The sequence below is a fragment of the Gallus gallus genome, chromosome 7 (assembly GCF_016699485.2).
Source record: "Gallus gallus isolate bGalGal1 chromosome 7, bGalGal1.mat.broiler.GRCg7b, whole genome shotgun sequence".
Lineage (NCBI taxonomy): Eukaryota > Metazoa > Chordata > Aves > Galliformes > Phasianidae > Gallus > Gallus gallus.
In genome coordinates this window covers 19,020,341-19,046,483 of record NC_052538.1, presented here as the reverse complement: position 1 = coordinate 19,046,483, position 26,143 = coordinate 19,020,341, and the positions used below count along the sequence as shown (strand labels likewise).

At 35.4% G+C, this 26,143-nt stretch overlaps 1 protein-coding gene across 1 annotated transcript in view; it reads left to right on the top strand.

Annotated features, from left to right (window-relative positions):
- The window catches only part of XIRP2 (xin actin binding repeat containing 2), a 55,762-nt gene that overhangs the window by 13,447 nt on the left and 16,172 nt on the right, over nt 1–26,143 (top strand). The window contains exons 3-4 of the mRNA XM_015289756.3: nt 14,562–14,709; nt 25,761–25,918. Coding sequence (XP_015145242.2) covers nt 14,562–14,709; nt 25,761–25,918 — 306 coding nt within the window. The remainder of the gene's footprint in view (nt 1–14,561; nt 14,710–25,760; nt 25,919–26,143) is intronic.

The window sequence follows — 26,143 nt, the reverse complement described above, 5'->3', positions numbered from 1 at the left end:
CCATTCCATATATACAGCGTGTCCCTATATTAAAAAGATACTTAGCCTGTTTGTCACTTTTAATTTAAAGAGATGATTTTCATCTGTTATAATGAGTTGACTCTTTAATGGAACACAATAAGCTAACAGAAAAAAAACATTTATACTGTTTATCCAATGATATTTCCTAGGATGTCTGAACTTCTGTCTAAATATCTGAAAAACTGGGAAAAATTCACATACCAGCTTAAAAAAAAATATTATAAAAGTCTAGAAAATGAAAGTACGTAGTCAGAAAGGTGTTTTCATAATGTACAGCCTCTAACAGTTCATGAAATATTTTCAGGATTTCTACCTCTGTCATTGTAGATAGGACATTGTTCTGCCTTTAGTTCTTTCAGTAAATACCAGTGAAACTCAAGACAAATACTCAATTTTATGCTAACTGAAGTTCTCCAACTGAACCTGTAATTTGGATATGGAATAAATGGAGAAGTTTTTCACTTCAGGAAAACTGAAACAACAAAGAACATTAGCCTGGGTTTTTCTTTCTAGTTGCTATAACTGTAATAAAAGGGCATTTCTAGTAGTAGAAGTGCGAATGTATGGGATGTCTGTTTTTATATGCAACACTGAAAATGGCACTGAAGAAAGAAATACACTATTGTCTCATTTGCTCTACTTTCTTTTTTGGGGATAATTTAGGGCAGTGTTTGTTTTTACTTTCCACAGTGTATTTTAAGTTGTGATGGTCACAAGAAAATTGAGATTTTGAAAGAAACTGGCTGACTAATTTTTTTTTAAGTACATAATCTTATTTTTAACAGATTTAAGGAGATTAATATTTCTTTAAGCCTGATCCGGCAGAAATTACTTTCTTGTAAGTTCAGAGTTATGGCAAACTGTAACCTTTAGCTCAAGTCTTTGGAAGAGAGAGTAAAGCAGAGAAACTCTGCCTTCCATTTGCTGATCCTATTTCTAACCTGACCGTGTGCAGAGAGAGAGAATGGAGAAATAAGGAAAATGTACCTGGGAACTTCTTAGGAAAGGCACAAAAAAGAGTAAAATCATGAAACGGCTCTTCTTTAAAGATATAAATCTCTTAAAGATTAGATGTTGTAGAAGTAAGCTTTAACATTTAAAAAATCTGCAAAGATCAATAAAGTTAAAACCTTTTAACTTAGAAGTTGCATGTAATGTCCACGGAGTTTTGTACAGATTGATTTTGCAGATAAAGAACTGTGCTTTCTGGGTCATCAGAAGAATCATCTCTACTTTTTGCAGACCCATAAGCTAGTAAATATCTTGCTTTACCTGAGGCTATTTTTATTGCATGGTTTTTGACCTGCTAGCTGGAGGCAGTGGAGCTTGGTAACTTCTGTGGGAAAGTGACCATAAAGCACTTGGAAAAACATACCTCCTTTCAAAGGTCAGTGCCCAGAAAACGATGTTTGGGAAGGTATGTTTCTTTTGTATCATGTTCTTTCACTTCACGTTGAGATTTAGCTTAAGGTTAGTTTTCACCACTTTATAGACAATACTTAGTATCCCGAGTATCTTTTTCTAACGTACTTGTCACTTGTGGCATAAAGCAACAAACCTCAAAACATTTCACTGTCATTCTATTTAGTGGTATTTGGAAAAAAATAGCAGTCTGTGGCATCTTAATCAATTCCTGAAGCAATGAAAGTGAAGGGGAAAGATGGGAAGTAAATACATTCATTACTAGCACATCTTGGGAAACAGCACTGGGAGGGAAACTTAATGTCTAGGTTAAGTTGATTAGAAAGGCAATAAGCTTGTGACATAAAGTATAAGAAATCAACAGGTGGTGGTATGCAGGGAAAAAGAGAACCATAAATTAAACAGGAGGGGAAGAGACATTATTCGTTGTTGTAGATTACACTGTGTAATATGTCAAAATGAGCAATTGCAAGCTAACAATCAAATAAGCACCTGCACCAAAGTGTACTCACAATTACTACTTCAATAGGCCATCAATTATAAGAAATAAAATCCCCAATGTGTCTAATCCTTTTTTTTTTTCCTCCAATAAGAACAAACTGCTAACAGTGTTACTCTCTGCCAGTAACTAGCAGACAGCAAAATGGGCTCACCATGTTTTCTGAAGTCATTATTGAGAGGTCAGAGTTAATTGGTCCAAAATAACTGCACTCAGGAGTTTCATGCTACTGTTCTGAATTCACATGAAAGTACAAAACTTCCTGCATTTTCAGTGAGAAATACAGAATAAAATATGTTTGATGATCTCTATATATCCAAGGCAAAGGTAGCACCCATATACAGGTAGAACAGCCACTGTGGACCACTACAGTGCAGAAGGTAGAAATGATCTGCTAACTACACTTTACTATATCAGCTGTCATAACAGAAGAGATCCTTTAAAAATCCTTTTTACAAACAAGCTCTCTCATGTTATTTGTGTCCGTTTAGTTCTGTGTCTTCTTTTTGTCACATCTTTTGTTATTTTGAGTGTATAAAAAAAGTTACATAACAATGGCAACCCTTTTTCGATGTTTTCTGCTTACATTTATGGTAACATTGTATGTTATCCTTAATCTGAGCAATCTCTAGGCATTTAGTAAATGAAGGAGAAAAATGAAAAGAAGATACCAATGTCACACTGTAACCCCTTTTCTCTCTCTCCTGTGTCATGGCATGTTTGTTTCAACAGTAAGACAATGATGAATAGAAACAGAAAAGCAGATGTCATTCAGGATTAGTTAGATCCTGAACTTTGTATATTTAACTAGAATTATTCAAGCCGTGCATTGCCTTTTGCTGAAGCTGTTTCTATGAAGTTTTGACACAAACAATAAATACTATTGCTGGACTACAGATATAAAAATAGTTTGGTGAAACCAGCCTAGTGAACCTCTCAAGTTATGCCCACTGTCTCAGTCTCCATCATTTACTATAATTTTAACTCATCTCAAACTCTCTGTAGCTACTTCTCTTACTTAATAACATCTCTATAATCTGTGTTTGTCTTCTTTAATAAAATGTTTCATTTTCTCTCTTATTACTCATTTTCAAACTTTAGCCCAGTGTCTTAACAAAGAAATACTATTTCCTAAAAAAAGGAATGCCAATTATACATTCTTTTACTAGCTTTTACAGATAGCAATGTTGCGGGAAAAGTATTAATTTGAAAATACATAATGGATATTGAATTAAATGCATTTGCTTAAGGAAAGTGGTTGAGATCATATCCACATATGAACGTATATATATATATACACACACACCCACGCGTATAAAAACTATCAGTGTGCTAAATCACCAAGGAAAAAAGTTTACAAGGAATTTTATGTACAAGAGTGCTGTAGACCTTACCAAAAGTTCACTGCACGTATTCCCTCTGCGATCTACTGAACAAACGACTTAAAAGGTTCACCTACTGTGCTCCATATTATGAGTGGGTAAATGAAAAATGTGGGCACTAGAACACACGTTACTTACTGTAGTTTTGGAAATGAATCAGTGTAGGCTTTTAGAATTTGTGTATGTTTAATGTAAACAAATACATTTAAGACTTCAAAATGTATTCAGTAGTTGAAGCTCTCACTAAAGGATGTATTGCCTTTAGTTGGCCTAAGCCTCTACTTTCCTTTTTTGCATTGGGCTACAATAGCAGGATCTACCTTTGCAGCCTGAGCAAGTGAAGGAAAATGCTTCTTTCGTCCTGTTTCTAAAAGTATTGTCAGAGGACACTGAGAAGTAGCTTGCTCTGTGTTACTGGAAAATGATTAAATCTTTGAAGCCAGACAATATTTTGGAAGGAAACAAAGCAGAGAGTAAAGGCAGAAGATTGGCATACAGAGCAGTAGGAAAATAGAGTGCCTTCCATGAAATAAAAATACTAGTAATTTTGTAAGACATTTGCTTCTCACCTCTCTGCTAGCGCTTTTGTTTCTGTTTTATTATTCTTGTTTTCTGATTCACACCACAGAGTACTTTCAATAATTTCCAGCAATTTAAAATAATTACAAAAATCATGAAATAGCAAATGACTGTGGAAAATGACAACAGAAAGAGTGTAAATGTCTGCAGCAGTACTAAACACAAAATGATCACGTTAGAAAACGTCACTGTCATAACTATTGTTTTGTTTTGCTTGAAGGCAGATGCACACAAATATTTTAAGAACTTTAAAAGATCTAATCCAGTATTTCTCTGACTCTAAGCAAGTTTCAGCAAGAGAATTTTGAAAGAAAAGCATATATTCTAGACCTGTCAATGAATTTATAATAAACAAACAAAAAACCTAAGCCCACGCATCCTCTCGTGAAAGCCAAAATAAATAGCATTTGTTTCCAACTTCATATCTGCAGTTAACAGTAGTAGCACTCGTATTCACAGATAGAATAACCAGTAAAACAATGGCTCTTCATTTTCTACTGAAAGGATAGAAAACACTGAGAATTATAAAATTAAATCCTTAAAATAAGCATTGTAAAGGCAAAAATATATTAAAGAACAAAGAAGTAGTATTTGAGGTAGCCTTGGAATGTAGCATGCAATAGTGTTCCTTTTACACTTGCATGCGAAGAGATTACTACATTCACCACAGTAAAGGAGCTTTAAATAAAACTTTATTGTGCTAAAGTAGAGCTGGATTATTTACAACAGTGCTTTGTAGATGTGCTAAAACTGCTATCCAGTTATTATGTAAATAGGAAGCACAAATGATTGTGTTCAATTGAAATGTTTGATATATGCATGTAAATAGCAAAGTTAAAAAAAAAAAGGGGGGGGGGGGAAAGGAAGGCTTTAGTGTTTAATTTTTCCTACATTTCAAATCTTCTGTCTCTTGGGCAGTGAGATAACATTTTACGTATCTACGGCACAGTTTGGAAAGAGAACTTCAGTGATATTCTTGGTTACTGGTCACTTTCATTTAGGAAGCAGTTTCCATGACTTTTTCAAACCTGAAAATTTCAGCCCATTAATCCTGGTTACAAAGCTATGCTCACTCTATCATCTCAGATTCTTTGCTGTTGTTCTTTCTAGTACATCTCACATTCAACGCAGTTGTCACAAATCTGGACCCTTCCTTCTTCATGTTTTGCTGCCAATATACTGCCAGTGAGTTATACGGACATCTAGTAACAGCTTAGGATAAATTCTGTCCAAATTGTGATTTAATTTCAAATTGCTTTAAAAAAATGTACTAAGATTTACATCCACTACGTTTTTTATTTCAGAGTGTCATGAATTATGTCTTTATTTATATTTTGTACATATTGTAGCTGGCCTATTTTACATGATTTTACTCAGACTAGTGTAATAGTTTTGAAGAAAACTCATTAAAAAATTCTTGGTTATTGCCATATGTCTTAACTGTGGCCTCTTACATGCATCTATTTAGTTTGTTCTATATCCTCCAGAAAATACCTGTCAAAATGGACCACTGCACATTATTCATTTGGAAAGTATCTGTTACTACTGCATGCTCTACATTTTCTTAGTAAATGCACTGCGCTGTTGCTGATTTTGCACAAATATTCATTATCATACTGTAAAAACTGCCATAACATTGATAATTAAGGTTTTACAACAAGCTGCATATAACTGACATTCCTTCCACAGAACAGAATAGGAAGAGATCAGTTTTAACAATTAAATGAGTTTCCCTTTTTGGCCCATACAATCAGGCTGTTACTTTTTAGTCAGTAATACCGGAGACCCTGTCTCAATTTTGCTATGGTATTAAACAGCATATCAGTAAATGGTAATTAAGAGTGAAATCTATAAACATAATACAAATTTTAAAAGAGCCACTCAACATTTCTTCTTCATGTTGAGCTCCATTCTGAGATTACAATTCTGCAAATATATCTTATTTTTCTTCAGGTCAAGAAGCAACTCTTTTCAGGGCATCTGGTCTTTGTATACAACAGAGTTATTTTATACCCTTCCTCCAAATGAAAATACCGCCTTATTTCAAAACTGTCTGCAACAGTTGAAAAGGATAAGCATCTTTTTATCTGGGCTGGGGATGCAATGAACAAGCAGGTTCCAGGCAGCCATACTGGTTTTTTTAAAAGGCTCTTTAGAAATCCTGTCTTAGTGAAGTGGTGCATTGCAGAGAATCAGCTAAGAATCGTGGCTTTCCCTCAACAGTTTACTTACTGGCTTCACAGAGTTTATGTAGCAGGTGTTATTAGCACTTCTCAGTAATAGTCACTTTAGGGGGTTTGTCATCCATCTTAATAATGCCACCAGCATTTCAGCAGATGGTAGACATGATTCCATGCACTCACTGCTTCTAAACTGCTCCAGAACGGATTTCCATCATATTTTTAATTACAAATGAGAAATATATCAGAAACAGACTTGTCTCATGCTGGCATTTCCAAAGGCTTTCTTCCAGGCAGGCAAGGGCTATGCCACTTTGTTTTATTTTTTATATTTCACAAAGATTGAATGATTCACAGGAGATATTTTCAGCGTGTTCAGAGCTAGAATTAAATTCAAATCACTCTTGTGTACTCTTCAGCTAAGCACCCTCTTGTTTTGAATTGGAAGATAAGGTGCCAGCTTTAGTGGTAAAATTACTGTGGTAGAAAGCTCTCAAAAGTAAGCAGAACACAACACAATTTACCCTCAGTAAGACCACCTCCTCTCCAGTTCAAACTTGACTAGCCACAAATATTATCAAGTATTAAGAATAATCAGGCAGATAGAAAGATAGGAGGCTTTATATTTCTCATTAAATGTATGGGCAGCTTAAGTGGTTAAAATGTCTTCTAAAAAGTGAGCCTGAGAAGAGTTATGATTGAGAATAAACACTAGTTTGGAGTGTCTTTACAGTGAAGAGTAAGAGAACATTTTTAGAAATAAATGTAGTGTATGACTAAAGAACTTAATTCCTGTAATGGGATCTCCTATTTACGTGCTAGCCTTATTAGGTAATTGTAACATTTAAGAGCTAGTTCAGCAAAGCTCTGAGGCAAGCACTTGAATTTCCACTGAAAACAATTCTTCAAAAAGCAACTCTCAGGTATTTAGAGTTACAATCACAATAAAACACATTGAGGGATCAAGATTTTAGATAATTTTATAGCAACAGATCAAATTTGTAAATGTTTATCCTACTACTTCATGTACTTTCTATGTCATGATCCATTTATTTATTAATTTCCTTTCAACCTATGCTCTTACACGTTCTCTTTGGGTGAATTCCTTCTACCTTTCTTTTTTATTTTGTAGACACGTATTGTTCCAGTGGAGATCATAAATAAATGAAAGTTAGGTGGTAGGTAGCTTTTCTTTAAATAGCACGTTTAGCAAAAGTAGTTAAAATACGATGGGATGGAAATGAGAAATTGACATACCAGAATTCTGGGTATTTGGTGCGCATTTTTCAAATACTATTAAGCATGTATTATTTTAAAAGAAGATTAAATACTTTGAACTTTAGTAATAGATTTTGGCAGCCTACTTAATGTAGCGACTGCAAATTCTTCTTTCAATCTAAAGTAGTTCAATGCATTCAAAAAGGCAATAGTAATTCAGTAAATAGTTTTCCTCTATTTAAAACTTTATGTGTTCTGGCTTACTGACTTTCAGATTAGTGCAGGACTGGATAACGAGTGGAAAATCCACTATCTAAATGAAGCATAGTCAATCAGTAGGCTCACTGAAATTGGAATCTTTATCTTTGACATCTCTAAGTGTAATGACTGCATATTCAATGAAATTTGGCAGTCCAATGCTTCATACTTTTCATCACGTCTAGAGGATGATATCAGAACATAAAAATAGCTTCGTGTCACATTTTCCTGAGGAGCCCATTAAAACAAAACGAATGTAATATCAGAGCCAGTAAGTAAACTGAAGTAATTAAATTATAAAAAGTTACTTAGATATAGACAGATTTCAACAAATTGCGCCCAACAAAAAAAAATCACACTAAATACTGTTAAACAGGGTGCTCCACACAAGTCTTTGTATCAACTGCATGCTTGTTCCCATCCTGACCACACACGTACACAGTTACAAAAGCCTGCAGTAATTAGGAAAAAAAAATCTTATTTTAGTTTTCATTTAGCAATTTTTGCAAAAGTTGCATATATTAGCCTCTAATTAAGCACCTCTTGGCACTACCTCAGTGCTTTTTCAATAAGTGGCACTTATGGTAATTCTATCCTTATTAAGCAGATGTCTATGCCACTCACTGACATTAGGTTATCTGGGGAGATATCCCAATAAAACAGTATGCAAATTAAATTTGTCCCGATTAAAAGGAGTTTATGGTAATTGTAATACCTTTCAATAAGTTTCTCACAGTAGGAAATATCATTTTCTTAAAATAAATCTGAGCCCTAGCACTTCAGCAGGAGTGATATTGCAAGAAAATCATCCGTCAGAAGCCCTAGCAAGACAGCATTGCTGCTTGTGAATTGGTGCAAAGGCATCCTGGAAACTGTCATGTGGGGGCCACCATGAGTGAAGAGGAACAAAAGAAAATGCATATGGAATTGGTTACTTTAGAGGAAAAAAATATTCTGTGGAGTGCTAGTAATGCAGTTCTCTTTGCCCCAGCAGTCATCTCTGCATACCAGAACAGCACTGTCCTCCCTCAGAAACAATTAAAAGGACCATTCACCTATCAGGCATTTAAAGAGTACGGATAACTACAGATCATTGTGATAAAAGCTAAAATTAGCAAAGAAAATGGTGAGAACTTAATTAGAGCATCTAAAAGCAAATTAATATATTCAAAATGTTAAATTTACTGAATTATAATCATATTTTTGACCAATATATTATCAGTCGTCCCCCCCCCCCAGTCTGTGCAATTATGGAGGAATACAGTTATTCTCTTTTTGCATACATTACTAAAGACAGAAGTACACAGAAATGAAAAGACAAATTAACAAAGTGATTTGGAACAATAAACACCAGTTTCAAGCTACTTAATATGAAGTTAAAGGAAATGAAATTCACTTGCCTATAATAAAATGCTTTGTGGAACTAAAATGACAAATTAATACCATGGCAAGAAACTGAAAAGAGCTTTCCTAGAACTAGTAATTGACAGAATTTATGGAAATTCCCAAATTACAAAAACACTAAATAAAAACTCCATTGCAGTCTTGAAAAATGGGAATGATGTGCACTACAAATCAAAACCTGAGATCCAGACAGGTTTGCAGATGGAAGAACTGAGCACTAAAGTCAACTAGTAATATTTTATGTCTAAAAGGCTTTTCTGTTTTATTTGATAAATATGCTTTTCTATACTTTAAGACACAGGAAAATAAGCTTGAGTGACAATACCTGCTGGCATGGTGGCCAACATCTCAGAAATCTGTCCATGAAAATATTTAGGCAAAAAAATCTGAAGACCAATATTCCTATAATTTATATGAAACGTGGCCAAACAATATAAAGATATATTAAAATGTATGTCCAAAAAACTAACTTACATAAACTTCATAAAAAAAAGAATTGCTACTGCAGAGATGAAAATTTGAAAATGTTATAAAAATATACTACAAGCACTGAGAAAAATATAAATGACACTTATAGTGGTCCACACCTTGCAATAATAAGGAAGTGTAAATTCTGAAGACTTTTAGCTGTTTCTGGTAACTACAGACAAATGTATTACAAATACGTTTGATTGATTAAGAATACAAACAATATATGGATTCAGAGATGACAGCAGTAGCTGAAAGCACAGTGTGTTTCGAGTGTTGTTTTTTCTTTCTAATACTGCAGAAGTTAGAGCATCGTTAAAGTGATTCTCTGGTATCCTAGTGGCTGCTGAAAGCACACACAATGCTGAGGCAATATGATCCTGAGGCTACTCTCATTTATGCCAGGCACTGGGTGGTTGCGGAACTGGAGAAGCAGGAGGGAGCCACGTTCAGGATGATCTAACACCACGTGCAACTGCACTTTTTTATTATTATTTCTTGTATTATCCCTTCTTCACCCTTCATTTTTCCTAATAGTTATGCACGATTTCTTCATCACAGATCGTCTGTACCAGATTTCAGATATAACGGTCAGCTCTTCAGCTGCTTTAAACCAAAGCATCACCATTAATACTGGGTTGTAAATGTAACTGATAATCACCCCTGAAAAAGGGGTACGTAATGATTAGCAGTTTGAAGCTGTATCCCTTCCCTCACAAAACATTCTATTCATTTCAGCCACCTGCTGTCTCCTGATTCCCTTGGCAGAGAGTATCTCATTGCTCTCAGCCTACCTATGTCCTGGCCAAGCCATCCTCCAGTGCTAAAATCACCCACTGTTGTGTCTGCATTGTAACCCAGTCTGTTCAAAGGGATTATCTTACTGGCACTGTGCTACCGTGACATTTCTGAGTCGGATGGACAACTTGCGAGAACCCAACAGACCAGTGTGGAAGGAACACACGAATGTGGCATGGAGCAGAAAGACAGCTACCTTCTTTACTCCAGACATTTTCCTCTTGCTAGATCCCTCCAAAAATACTTTCCATAATAGTCAAGGAAAATACACTTCTAATAGTAAAAACCATCAGGAAAATAATCTAAATTAATTTTAAACCAATTATCTCCTGTAAATCTACTAAATTAAAAAGCAGAAAATCCCACAGTGTTGTTTAAGGTTCCCTATACCTTGAAACCAAACCAGGCTTAGGTTTTCCAGTGTGTTGATTGTACCTCCTGGTCTATGTGCTAAAATTATCATCCACTGTATTCAAAATTTCCTTTCATGCTCACTTCCATCAAGGTGGTAGCAGCACTGCTCTTTTTGAGGAGGGAAGGGATAGGGGAGACGCTGATGAGACAATATGCGTAATGACTGGTGATGCCACAAGCATATGTTCTGAAACAAGGGAGTTATACTCAGGGCACCATTTCATTTTTTAAATAGCTTTTCATATTTTCTCAGAATTAGGGCTATTTGTCTGAAAATGTTTTCACCTTGTAGGTATGCTAATCTACAGTAGAGGGCGTGAGGTTTCATTAATGGACAGAATGACTAATAAATAGGCTACTTTACATGTTTGCCCCAATCACCTCTAAAAGCTCTTTCATTCATTTTAATTATTTCTGCTGAGCAGCTACATCCCTTGCTTTCTGTAGCTTCTCTCAGATGAAGCAATAGCCTAAGGTTAACATGCTCTCTTGATCGTTATAGACAACTAATTTTTGCTCCATGTTATACCAGGAAGACAAGCCCCTCAGAACTCTATCCTCCAGTTTCACTGGAATTTCAGTTGCTAGCTCATAACTGTGCATCTTAAGAAAAAACATTGCATCACTCCATCACCCTAGTTTTCTTTAAACATTCTTAATAAACTTCCTTTGATTCCCTGTCAGGTTGCATATGTTCAGACTTAATCATAAGGACTCCATATGCTTATGCTTTTTCCTTCATCAGAAGTACCCCCAGTATGTGTCTGTTGGCCTTCTGCCCTGATGTTTGTAATTCTTTGTTATAAAATCAAATGCTTTTTATCTTGCTTTCCCTGAAGGCTGTTTGAAGAACAGATACAGTAGGGTAGGATACAGGCTATGCTATGTTGCTGTGGCATTTTCAGTGGTGTTCAGACTCAGTGTCTTATAAACACTTGGCTTTGACCCAAACTTGCTCTCTCTCTGATAATCTAATCTTTAGCTCCATAGCTCTGAGAAAACTAATTATTTCCAGAAAAATAGTGCACCTGCATGTGCTTCTGCAAAGCAATCATGTCAAGTAGAATGGGCGGAATATAGCATGAAAGTACCACGGACTTGTGTCCAAATATTAAAGGCATAAATTACAAGTCTTATGTTGTTTAGGTGTGAAACTACCAGTGTCTTCCTTTTGAAATTCTCTGTTCTTTGGCCATGGGCATGGCTTCACAAAGCTAACTCCCAGCAGCATCTTGGAAATGAATTACATTCTCTAAAATCACCAAGCACTTACTCAGGTAAGGAAGAAACTATCCCCATAATAACTCATTTCCCAGTTTTCCACTTTTCTATGTTATATGTTGGTTCATCTATCAGACAAGATCAAATAGAGTTCTCATATAATTTAGTAATACTAAAAAATTGCAGCTGCTTATTCAGTTTTTTTCTCAGCAAGCTTCAAATACCCGATCAGTGGTCATTCAGATAGGGGAGAAGGAAAAGTCTAGTTTATTTAATTCTAAGACATCAGAACTAAGTCCTTTCTTTGAAAATGGAAATATCTACCCTCACATAAACAACATTACGGGCAAAAATTACAAATAGCAACTCCAATTCAGTTTTATAGCATAATTTACCCCTGATAATAGGTATCTCCAAGATAATTCAGCAAATATTGTTTACATAATTATTTCAGAAGAATGCTGTTAAATAATTATTTCAGCAAATGTACAAATGATTTTACCTTTGTGCTCCTTTAACTTATTAAATGTTATTCCTTGACAAGACTGAAGTTAAATTCAGTATCATATAAAATAGGATGCATTATAAACAATTAGTAGGTTATTCTATGCAGATAAATATATGTTTTATTAATATGTGTTCTTTTATTAAGTCGCCCTCCCCCACATTCATTCACTGGCTCAGCTTTCCCAACAGCACTGCACGACCAGACTGCTGAACTACTTTAAGCTGTCATAAATTAACTTTAAAAGATGTCTTGAAACTCAGTGGCTTCATATAGAGATCTTGAGAATCATACCTTCCTTCTAGGGCTCCTACAGACCTTACTGTTACCTTATTAAAAGGAAGATATGAGTTTACAGGAACTTACATGTACTCACAGACCTCTCTTTAGCACAGACATGATACCATACTATGCTGCTAAAGCCCTGGCTTCCTCTGTAATGCAAAGTTTAGGGCTAAGGTTTGAAGTGCTCTTTACCCAGAAGCGGAAGAGTTATAATTATTCTCCTTATGGTTTATTAACAGTTCGAAGTTCCACATTTGTGAACTAAGTATATTGAACTAAGTATATTTTTAAAAATCTCACTTACATTCTTTTGGAAGCCTTGCATACAGCTCAATGAGGCCATGAATTAGATTTTTGCAATGCATGTACATGTTCATTTTCAGGTGTTTTACAATGCCAGAGCAAAATAAAATTGTGCTAAGGTATCCAATCCAGGTCATGAGTTCTAGCAGTAGATCATATCTGACTTGACAAGGCCACAAAAAAAAAAATTTCAGTTACAACTACAATATAGGCAGGTCCTGCAGACTGTGAGTGAAAAAGGACTTCAAGAATATGATTTAACTTTACTGGAGGCTTCTAAATTTTTGGTTTGAATAGTTTCTGCCTGATACCCATCTGTCTATGAGAATAGTTTATACAATTGGAATACTGCAGAAATCTGTCTGATTGGTTAATTCCATTTACCAAATAAAAAAGTTCCTTTTGTTGTACACTTAGCTATTTACACAAAAAACGTAACTTGCGTTTCACGCTGTCATTTTGTCAGTCATGAGTCTGAAAACGCTGTATGCCAATACACTACTACTACAAAGAACAGAAGGTAAGACAAGGTTTGTTTTAATTAGCATTATAAGTCAGATTAAATACTATTTCATAGCACTGAAAGTTCCAAGCAGTTATCTAACAGGTACTCTGAAGCAAATACGAAGAACCATATCTTATTTAGTGTGACAAATAAGAAAACAGAAATCTAATCAGGATAACTTGCATACAGTGTTTGAAAACCTGTGATCTGTTATATCCCATTCCCATGCAGCTTTAATTGAAGCAAACTTACAGTAGTAAAAATTTTACAAGTGACTTGTTGGTTCTCCCTCCCTGCACAGTTTCAGGGGATTTTTCACCTTATTCCTTCGGAAAAAAATAAATTTAAAAGAAAAGTATTTTTGTTACTATTCCTGCTGTTTCAGATCCTGGACATAACAGCTGTAGTCAAGACTTTACAGGTGTTACATCCAACACACTGCACTTCTCCGTACTGAGCACTATATTGTATGAGAGAAAGCAGAAGCACCCCAAAACACAAAGTTTGACACAAACATTTTTCTTAGCTATAATTTCCTCACTTTACCTCAAAGGGCTGAGACCGCAGTGGGAAACTAATGATATTCAGTAAACAGTGGAACATTGGATCACGATAGCGATAAACCAAACTCAATTAATACATATCATAGCATAATTGAAAAACAAGCCTCTGAATAATGAAAGCCCATGTACATCTGGTCTCATTTGTTGTGTTTACAAAGTCTTGCATACCAGGTAATGAAATTAATAAAATTCTCTGTCAACATTTCTATGCACAAAAAAGCATTTATATGAGCAGATGGCATCTTTTACTGCGATCCTTACCATGAAACCATTTCACTTCTGGAAAGATGAGCATGCAAGACACTGCTAGACACTGCCAAGCACAATGATGTACTGAATTATAAACTAAGCTGCACTCACTAATTCACAACCTACAGTGCCATAGAATTTACCCCAGAGCATTTTGGAGCCCATTACCCCCCATAAGAGCACCTTCTTCCAATCCACTCCCTCTTTATACCCTTTTCCACCCTGAAAACTATATCTGTTTCCTACCAATAGCTTTCAACTCACATCACTGTGATGCTTTCTCACAGGAAGCAGAACATGAGAGAAGTTCACTTTCATCAACATTGAAGAGTCATCCTGGAAGCCAATCTGACATCTTGAATGAGTCCAGCGTGAAAAGGGGGAGAGCAATCTTTGAGAAGATGTCATCAGGAAATGGACAGAACAACCTTGAAGGTTAGCTTTACCACTTTGATCTGATTTCCTCTTTCAGTAGTCTACAGTAGTGGTCTCCAAACATTTCTGACAGCACACCCGTACCCCTACCAGTAACACACTTCTGAGCATGCCCTCCCAGTATATGTATATATTTTTTAAATTATATACATGTACTATTCCATGAGTACCAATATATTATGTACACAAAAACAGGTATTAAAAAAGATGAAAGATGAAATAAACAATTTAAAATGTTAAATTGTAAAATAAACGTTAAAATATACTAGTATAAAAATAGTTTCTTCCTGCAGCTCAGTTGTCTTGTGCAGATCCTGGGGTACACACACCTTACTCTGAAGACCACACTACAGTGTAAGACAGCATATGTACCTGTGCTTTGGTTTACTAGAGAAACAATATTGATTATACACTACTTGGTTCCAATGTCAAATATCTGTTATACAGTACACTAACATGCAAACATATTTGAGATTTCTCAATTGCATACTTTTGGTTGTATTTATATAGTAAATGCATGCTATGTATCACCATGCTAGTGCAAAACCAGCTCTCAATCTCCCCCTTCCATTTATTCCTCCTATTCTCTCAAGCCTATGCTGGTAACATCAGAGAAAATAGTGCACTTAATTTCTTTATACATAAATTAAACAATTTACTTCATCACAGAAGTGGCAATGGACAATCACAGTCAATCAGAACAGCTTCGAATGAGGGAATGTGACATGCTTATCGATGCAAACAGCTTTCTTTTTTTTTTGTGGGGGGGGGATGAGTGCCATAAGTCCATTAAGTAATTTTTCAATAAAAGATAATAGAATGGACTCCTATGTTTTGAGAATGTATTTCATATAATTTTCATTTATGAATGTTTTCAAATGTTTTTGAAATCTTCAAAGCTCAATAATTTAAAGTTTACTCTTCACATAATTTTTGATGAAGACAACCCAAATCTACAAATAAGTTATCAAAAATATGGACAGCATTCATCTATTACGAAAAAGCAGTAACTTCATTTTCTATTTTGGTGGAGATAGTTTGGATTTGGCATTGTGTTGTTTTTATAATATGTTAACATTTAATTGTGGCTTTCCGCTTGTTAATTTTACATTTCGTATCAGCTGTAATGTGTCATCTCTAGGCAGAACTTGAAAGAATATTTAGTACTGAAGAATTCAGTTCAGTAGAACGCTCATTAACCAAATACAGTTTTCTTTTTTTTTTTTAATAGGACAGAGCTAGAATAGCAGGAGAATAAGGATCTTTGGATAAAAGGCAAGATGATAAAATTTACTTGGTCATTAGTCTTGTAATCCGAGTATTCACACTCTTTGATGAGTTCAGAGCAAATCTTGACTTAATTTTAATGAGCTCAGCCTCACTCTCAGGTGAGTGCAGTACCATAACAGATACATACAGCTTAGCCTAATACACTACCTAATTTGGGTAAAACACGTATAATAACTTCGAGACCGTAAACACCATGCTGTGCCAGCAAGCTGTACCATTCCAGTTAGTTCTGTTACTATAACAAGTATAACATAGTTACACAACACGGAATGACTCTGAAGCCCAAGGTGTTTCACCTTCCTAACTTGTGGTCCACGTTTACCATAGATAAACCACAGGTTGGCTCTGGGTTGTTACGAAATGTAACTCTTCTTACAAATGCATCAAATTTAACATCAAAACAAAACACCTTAAACATCTGCACAGATAAAGGTAGGTTTAAATACTATTCTGAAGAAAGCTAAAATGATTAAGTATATTGAATCTGCAGAAACACTTTTTTTTTTTTTTTTCCTCTCATGGTCAATGCACAAAAAGCATGGGCTGGGGTCTGAACCAAGCCTATATGATAGATTTACAGATCCTACTGAATTGCCACACCCTTTCCCCCTACCAAAGCTTTTCTCACATTTTAGAAAGACAGAAGAGATATTCAAAGAGGCACCTCTCCTCAAAAGCTTTGGAGAAACTGTTTGCAGCTTCAGGCAGAGATTAGGAGGCAAATAACAGAGTTCCCTTTAAAGGTGGGTCACAGGAAAAATACTTTTGTAAACATAGCTCTGATGTTCCCAGTAACTAGCCCTGTAGTATATCACTACCAATTTCCCTCCTCCGTGGAGATTTCAATGACATACTTCAAACATCAACCTCCCTTTGTTTTTCAGATTCTAAACCACTAAAACTAGGGTAATAATTCACACTGACATATGTAACAGAGATGTTTCTTTTTTTTTATCTACCCATGAATACTACTGAACACTTACATCCATTATTGGAGACTTGTAATGCTGTAGTTGAATGCAGTTTTTAAACAGGATCAGCTCAGGAATGAAGAACACTCGTACCATCAGCATTATGTCATTAATACTGCAGAAAGAAAAGAATGAAGATGTCACACAGATCAACTGAAATTCATTGGGCTCAGGCAGTTTTTTCCACCACAGTGAAAGCTCTAGTGATAAGATCAATATTTTACTCAACTTTCCTTAAGTCACATACCATATATATTTTATGACTTGAATAAAAGTTTCATCTTGGTGAAATGAAGTGGCATGAGGGAAGAGCATCTGATACTTGTTTGAAACTAGTCCCAGGCACACAGCAACTTACAGTTATAGTCGCTTAGAGCAGGTTCCATAATGCCATTTGGAGACTGTTTGGAAGCTCAGGCTGAGGTAGATTTACTGTTCTGAGAATGAGAAGCCCTTTCCAGCATATTTATGTTTACCACAAGGTAAACCATAAATCTGCATTTTGTAACACCATAAGAGACTCCTACGTAAGAAGTTAACACTCAGGCTAAACATTCCCTGTTACTTACCTAGTTATTCAGTTATATTGCAATATAAACTTACAGCATCAGTTGATAGTAAAGACACAACTGAAGAGTATTTTTTTCTAATACCTTAGAGTGAAACATTTATAATCACATGGCTAAGTAGACATAATGCCTGTTTACCCACATCATAAATATATTATTCAGGTATTATTTTATTATGACAGAAACAATTATTTCCTTTCAAAGGGAGAAGGAAAAAACGAATGTGAATCAGAAGAACCCTTGTGGCTGGTTTTTCATGGCCTGCATGTTTAGCAATTCCAGACTCAAGCAGACCAAAAGGAAAAGTAAATCTCAATGAGCAAGACCTCTTTTAGCTAAGGCTGACATTACCTGCTTTATCTATAAACTACTGTGATAATTATTTAAATCTCTCTCCTGCAATGTTTTGAAGGACGAGTGATCATTTCTTTGGTAATCAGCATTATTTATCAGTTAAAGTCATTACTGTAAAAGTGGATTTATTTTTAAAAATATCCTCTACATATGGTGTTTGGAGAGCTATATTTATTGACTTCCAGTGACTTAAAAACATAACTTTGACTCTTATTTTTGAACTAGCTATTCTCTTCACATGTTAGACTATCAAACTTGTCATCATTAACAGCCAAGATTATTTTCTGTTGTAGACATTACTACCTGTTTCCCTAGCCTTACCTTCTTTTATCTTTTTAACATTTTTTTTTTTTAACCCCAATAACTTTATTTTCTCCACAGACATATGAGTAACAGGAAACCTGCCCAAGTTTTGGCTGATAACAACATTGAGAGACAGAAGCCAGTTTTGTGGCTTTGACAAAACTAGAAAGTCTTTTGTTACAAAAGACAGTTGATTAGATTTTCTAGCAAAGAAGAGGAAGAATATGTGTAACACATTTCCCCATTTATAATCCATTAAATTTATAATGAACTGCATTCTACAATCCAGAGAGAAATTAATTTGAGGCAAGAGCAAAAAATTGCTCTTAGTAGGAAATCACTTTTTACACATCTTTGGCAATGCTGGTTTAAAGAGCCTCATTCCCTTGTTTTCTCACATTTAACCCTGTCACCGCACTGAATGACAGCGCCTCTCATTTGTGCTGCCAAATCAGTCAGAACACATTGTGATCCAGATCTAAGAACTGATACAGATAGGTAAAGCAAGAAGATAAACAAAACAATCAAAATAGAAGAAGATCTTACTTCAATTTGGATTATTTCACTCAAGGCCGCTGGTTTGATTTACTGTGTAGGTTCTTAAACAGTTGTACCATCACAAGTAATAGGAATGGTGTACTGCAGCCAAAGAAGGAGAGTGAGAATGAAGAATTCTGAAGGTATCACTACTGCACTAACACCAATGTTGTGAAACCTCTCCCTGTTCTCAGAGGCAACAAGTTGCAGCTTCAGCAAAAGTTGTTAAACAGCTTTGAAGTGACAAAGCTTTACTAATTATATTTAGGTCTGTATCTGAAGTAGAAACACACCTCTGGACAAAGGGACTCTCACCAAATGACTGACACAACTGAAGAAATCTTAGCATTTAAGCTCTTCAAAAATAGAAATTATTTCAATGAACTAACGCCACCTTTCAACGACCTATGGATGTATTATCAGCTTTTAATGATGAGTGCACTTAGCATAGAACTGAGGCTATAGCATGAATTTTATTTATAACTAAACCAAGCAAAGCTTGGTTTGGGGAGTAAGCAAGTACTAGCAGTTGCACAGGCAACTCAGTGTTGCTAGGTTCTGTATAGGTTTAACTGTTCTGTGCATCTTCCATAATAAGATTCCTCTGAGTATCTACTATGAACTGAAAAAAATCCACTGTGCTTAACTCAGGTTCTATCTTCAAAAAAAAAAATATGTAAAAACATTGACAATAGCATGCTTTATGAATGATTATTTACAACTGATTGTAAAATTATCTACAGGAGAGAGTGATCGTAGTTGGTAGGGTTTTCTCTGAAGAATGAAGTGCAGGTTAATTAGGTTTCTCATTTGTTTTTGGTATAAACATTGTTTTCTGCAAATAATTGTCAAGTTGAAACTATCAGCTGAATTAGTCAGTATGTAGGTAATACACGAGATTCTTTGCAAACATATCTGCTACCTACGAACTGTAGGCATTTGGACACGACAAAGTGACAGAAGAATAAGAACTGCAGTTGATTTATTTAAATTGTTACTCAGGTTTCAGAAAGCCCACATTAACTTCTATTTATGGTGCTGTGATCACAGCAACTATTTTGCACATTTAAATAAGGTATACATTATTGCACATCTATTTTGTCCACTGCTCTGTTTAAAAATCTGTCCCAGTACAGCTTATAAAAGAAGATCCTTGCTAAAGTCATTTACAACTAGTCTACATTGGTCTCTAGGGCTGAAGGGCTTTACAGAAAGTTATTTGCATTTCAAATGACTTACAATGAACACTGATTCAGACAGCTTAAATGTTACAGCGAATAATTAATTACTTGAAATAAACTTGTTTAATTGATAGTCAATGGACTGAATCCTGAATTGAAGAGGATTACTTTCGCAGAAGTATAATAAAGTGTAATAAGAAACTTGCAATTGTGCAAGTAACATAAAAAGGAGCAAAAAAAAAAAAAAAGTTTGATGTACTTGATTAGAAGATAAAATAGGCTTAGACTGACTCTGTAATAAAAATATTGTGTGATGTTCTTACAAATTTACACAAGTTGATGAATACAAAGACTTACAGGACTCTGCAGTTAATAGGCCTTACCTTCTGTCTCATCATTCCCATCAACTTCAATGGAGTTACCCTAGATTTACGTGGCTGCAGATTAGGGAGTTCATACTTAACCTAAAAAGAATCAAGAGAAATGACAGGTCAGCATGTAGGACCCAAATTAATTCTTCCTGACAAAAACAAATCCATCCTTGGAAAGATGATAGTTTGACTTTTAATCTGTAGTGAATTAGTATTCAATTTGGATAAGCATCTTCGAGTACTTATCTAACATCAGACAGCATGTTAGTGACTGTTTGCTCTTTTTTTGGCATATATAGAACACTGCTTTATAGACAGTCTTCCTTTGTTCCCACAATTAATTACGGTCTTGTTCCTAGCTCATTTTCAAGTAATTGTTATCTGAGTAAAATCCATCAGCTCAAATACACTGATGATTTAGATGCATGTTTTTCAAATCCCATCTCCACCTCTGTTGGGACTGTGTCCATTTCTGCACCCTCGCTGTCCAATAAAGGCAGCAGCTGTCAATCTCAGTTGCATTTTTTAGCCACTCTAAGAGCATATCTGGTGGTTGCAAGTGTCTGGTAGTTACACAGGTTTATTGTGCTTATTTTTCAAATTGAATACAGGATCTTCTATCATGTTGAACTTCTAGCCACTGGATATCTTCTTTCTCTCTCTCTCTCTTTTTTTTTTTTTTTCCCTAGCAAATTAAAGAGATTTTTAACCTGCTCATTTCTTTTTGGAAGGACAACTGTGATCATATCAGCTCTTCACCCTCTTTATCATTAAATAGATACAATTGTATTTTCCATGTTGGAATATTTTTCTTCTCTGTGTGTTGAGATTTTCAGATATCTTTTTAATAAAAATGATTGTAAGCAACTTTTTTTTTTCCTTTCTCCTTTTAAGTCCTTTCAGTTTAAATATTTTCTTTCTCCTTTCTAACAAGAGAAATGAATCCTACATTCCATACCATGTCTCTGATTCTAAATTGAGCAAGGTATGTTTCAGAAGCATTTTTGGTCCATTGGGAATAACAAAGCTTATGAACTACATAGAAATGCACAGTCAACAATTCATGTCTCTTACAAGTGAAGGTTTTTCTAAATATGTGACAGACCCATAGAGGATAGTGTTTTGGTTTTGTTTTTTTTAAAGGTCCTGTGAGAGCTGTAATATCACATTTTGCATTCAGACAGTCTTATGAGAAGCAAATTCCCTATAGGCTCATTTGAGTATTTGAAAGCATTGATGAAAACTCTTCAACTTCTAGTGCACTGAACTTAGGAGCTAAAATCTGCAACTATGCACTTGAATAAACCTTCAAAACCTGAAAAATATAAGATAATGCTGATCTACAGATCATTTCTCCCATGAGTTTTGGGTTTTCTATACCAAATGTTTCAATTTTTCAGCAAAAGCAAAACCCTCAAACCATATCAGTGCTATGAAACTTTTTACTACGTTTCAATTATGTCAAGGCCTTATTTTTCTGGAAGTATCAAGTAACATTTACAGCAAGCTCTGTGGCTGAGTACAAACATTGTCTCCACTAAAAAACAATAAAGGCGATGCTTAGAATGCTGTTTAATCTATTATGAAAACACTGAGAAGCCCAAAACAGTTAATATAGTTACACCACTGAATACAACCAGCAGTAAGACAGAATTCTCCAGTCCTACTATGCCTGGAAGATTTGTCAAGCTTCGTTTATTTTTTATAGTTGATATGTTATCATTAATAAGGAATTATATCCTCTGAAATAAATACAATCATATGAGTCCCTCATGACAAAGGAGAACAGCTTTTTGTCGACATACCTCACACAGGTAAACATAAGGCTCCTATGACAAAACATTTCATCATAAGCACACATTTATCCTCAAAAGAATCAGAAGATATTGTACCTTTCAGTACTCCTGAATGAGCAAAATCTAAGAGCAAAATGAATGAGAAAGAGCACAGATTGCTTAATCCCTCATACTATCCGAAAGGGTTTCGTGTTAACTTATAAAATAACTAGCTTCCAAGAATAGCACATTTCCTTTTTTAAAGGTAACAGGAGAATAGTTTCTATTACTTTCACTCCTCATATGGCTAATAATATGTATCTATTAAAATGTTTTTTAAAACAGCCCATTAAATTCATTGGCCCCAATTCAGCGAGGAATTTAATCACGTCTAACTTTTAGCCACACGAGTATTGCCATTTCTCTTGATGAAACTATTCACATGCTTACAATTAGGCAGAATCCAAGAATCCCTTGCTGAGTTGGAACAATACCAAGAAAGGTTTTAAACTTGTAAACATTTTTGAAAATTAGAGCAGGGGCTAATAAATATAATGCTGGTAGTAGTCTACGTTAAATACTGCCATATGTCTTTGAAATAAAATGATACTGTTGGGTGATAGAAGACTATCTCTCTCTGTTTCTGAAGAACACATTCAATCTTTCCACTGCTTCGGTTAAATCTCATGTAACGTACAGAATTCTCACTTGGAGGACAGCAATTCAGCCTCTCCTGATTTCTACTTCCTCTGAAAACCATGTTTTTTTCTTTCCAGCAAGCTTTCATTAATTGTAACTGTTGCTATACTTTCTTAAGCTGTAGTAATTATCTGCTGATCATTATTGTATCCAACATACAAACATACAAAAATAGAAAATTATCTTCACATAAAAGTTTTGAGTAGGGTGAGAAGAAAATATTTAGAAGCTGAGTGTGTTTACACTGAACACCGCTCTTCAGTGAGTGTTTGCATCTATGTCTGATTTCATGGAAGACTGCGATTGCTTGTTTTATTTGCTTGCTATAACTGGACCTTGAACACCTATGCCAGCTAAACAGCTCTGCAGTGAATGGGAAGACAGACTAGATGTGCCCTGACATTCTTCCCTCTGTGGTGGGTTACCTCTTCCCTAGCACTCTGCTCTATCTAGCTGAACAAATAGCATTTTCCAAAGTCTCTCTGCTGCTTTTAGTAATGACAAAACTAAATAATGGTCACTTCATAAGAAAAAGGGGAGATTTATGATATGTATCTTTTCTTCCCAGCCACCACTTTAGTAAAACAATAATCAAATTCAGCCAACTTAGGTAAGAAGAACTGTGATTAACTGAACCTGCACTTTCGTCATGCATATGTATGACATTATGCTTTACAGGTAGGCTTCCAGAACAAGGAGTTGACTCCGGCAAGGGCCACACAGGCTTCAAGGCTTAAAAACATCTAGCAAGTTCCACCCTTAAACATGGAGACAAAACAAAATCACCTGTCTCACTCTACTTGCTCCAAAAAAGGAGTGGTATGCCCCCCAGTGGAGCTGGTCTCCATGGGATGGGGTATTCCAGTATTTCAGTGGACTGGAACTTTGCTGTAACTGACAAAAAAAATAGCTATTAGGAAAGGCTTTTTTTTTTTTTTTTCCTTTGTAAAGATGACACCATTCTATAAATGGTATTGATTAGCACTGAAAGACAGAAAAATGCACTCAATGTACATTAATAGACAGCTAAAACTGTATGAAGCAAAGATACCAATTTCTTAGCACATCTGCAGGTAGCAAGCTGATAGCGCTTCTACCTGCCTCTTCCTCTCACTTTTTAACTCTTTAACTCAGTAATTTCCTCAACTTTGAGAAAATCAGAGAGAAATTTTGCCTGGTATTTTTAGGGGATTTCTGTGGGTGTTTTTGTTGCTTTATGGTATGAGATTTTTTGGGTTTCTTTTCTTTTTTTTTTTTTTTTTTGTTAGGGTGTTGTTTTGTTGTTGTTGTTTTTTTAAGACAATTCATTTCACCTGTAGCCTGCTTCTGCAATCTCAGAAAATACAGTTGTTTAAGAATGAAAGCAATGCTGGTTGTGACAAATTTATTTCATCCTATTACGCAACAACAAGGAGAAACATAGATGGATTTAGGGAAGATCAGGGCACGCTGATTTGTGTAGTACAAGCACAAGGATTAAAAAAATAGATTCTGCTGGCTTTACTAAAAATACATTTCTTGAATTCTCAAGTCCCCTCCCAAAATGGGAGTGGCCTATTTACAGAACTTCAGTGTTATTCAACAATTTTCCATGGACTGTAGAAAAACCTTGGTAGGACAAGAGGAATTTCCAGCATGTGGATTAGATGAAACCTTTATGCTTCTGATTATAGATGACAGAGATGCTTACCGCATATTCTTTTTCCCTTTATCTGAAATAAGAAGGAAAAATACCTCAATGCTAAATTTAAGGCACTTTTCTAATGAACTCATAAATTTATTAGAAGAAAAGACTTCCTGGTGCTAACAAGTCAGCGCTGCTCTTTCAGGAGTACTCTGAACCACTGTCTCCACATTCACTGTTTCCAAACTGCAGACAGATAAGCTGTAACATGCTGTCATAAAGGTAAGAACATTCACACACAATAACTTTGAAAAATGCAGTTCAGCTATAATTCTTGCCTTGTATTATGCGTGGTGAATAAGATTCCTCCTTTTGCACAGCCCTGAATAAGTAAAGCACAGTGACACCTATGGGTGCTTGAAAAACAGCCAGGAACTATCCCATGACCTAGAAGTGTTTTCCAACATCATTTGTAAAATTCCTCTACCAAATGCTTTATCTCAAGTGTTTACTTTATATTTACATTACATTTCTGCAGATCAGACAACTCTTTAGTGAAACTGAATTGCAATACCTGATAGATAAAATAAAAGATATGGAAATAGAACAAATGAACAAAAGTATCACTGTCTGAATTTAGAAAGCTGAGTCCTTCAGCAAGAGTGAGTGACAGCTGACAGCCCTTGCCCAAGCTGAAATAGCCTTATGGAAGCAGGGATATTGCACTGCATACTGATCATGGTCATAGTGAACACCTGAAACTGGACTAGCTGCTTGCGCTCATAAATTGGCTAGATTACATTTTGAGATTGAAAAGTCACATGTAGTCCTATCATATAAGGATTAAGTATTATTTTCTATGTTGGCTGTGTTTTGTCACATATGGTTAACAGTGTACAGACTGATTTATGACTACTTTAATTGAATTCTGTGCTATATTTAAAAGCTGGTATTGCTTACAGGTATTATGGGCAACTCCAAATTCCTTTTCCAAGCAAAACTTACTTGACTTCAGGGACAGTGTTGCAGTTTGTTTCAGCACAGGCTTTCAGAATTAACCTTCGAACATCAACACTTCCCTAAACATTTTCAATGAAGAGTTTCTTAATATTATCCCCCACGCTACAGTACTACCAAGACAAACATGCTTAAAACTGGATGCTTAAAATATTATGTTATTTCCCCCAAAATATCCCCTAGTTTCAAAAACTTCATTGAATCCATTTTGTCTGTCCTAAATAGCTTCTAAACTGAAAATAAGATATCATTACTAACAAGTTGTTATTACTGTAAGTTTCTACTTCTGCTTTCAAGATTTGAGGAAAAAAATGCACTTGTTTCCTACTCAGGAATCGTGATGTCTCTTTGTATTTGCAGTGGGTCATCGCAAACGTGTGAGAGGATTACCAGAAGAGAGTACTCCCAAGGCTGGGAACACATTGATGGACTTTGATGAGACCGTCTCCTTGAAAGAAAAATTGGCTCTGTATCAGGCCGCTGTGTCCAAGGCAGAGAGCAGCAACTCCTCTTCTAGTGTAAGACAACAGTGCTTCACTATGTCCTTAATTCTGTGCTTGCTCTGCATACCAACACATAATATTCTGTATTTATATAAGCTTGTGGATCACTGCATGGATAATAATTTAAAGCATAAATTAGCAAATCTACATAGGAAACATAATGGTCCATCAGTCTCTGTCTCTACTGAATGAGATCTTTCATGCTATATACCTTTGGTCATCCAGACAACTGCCTCTAAT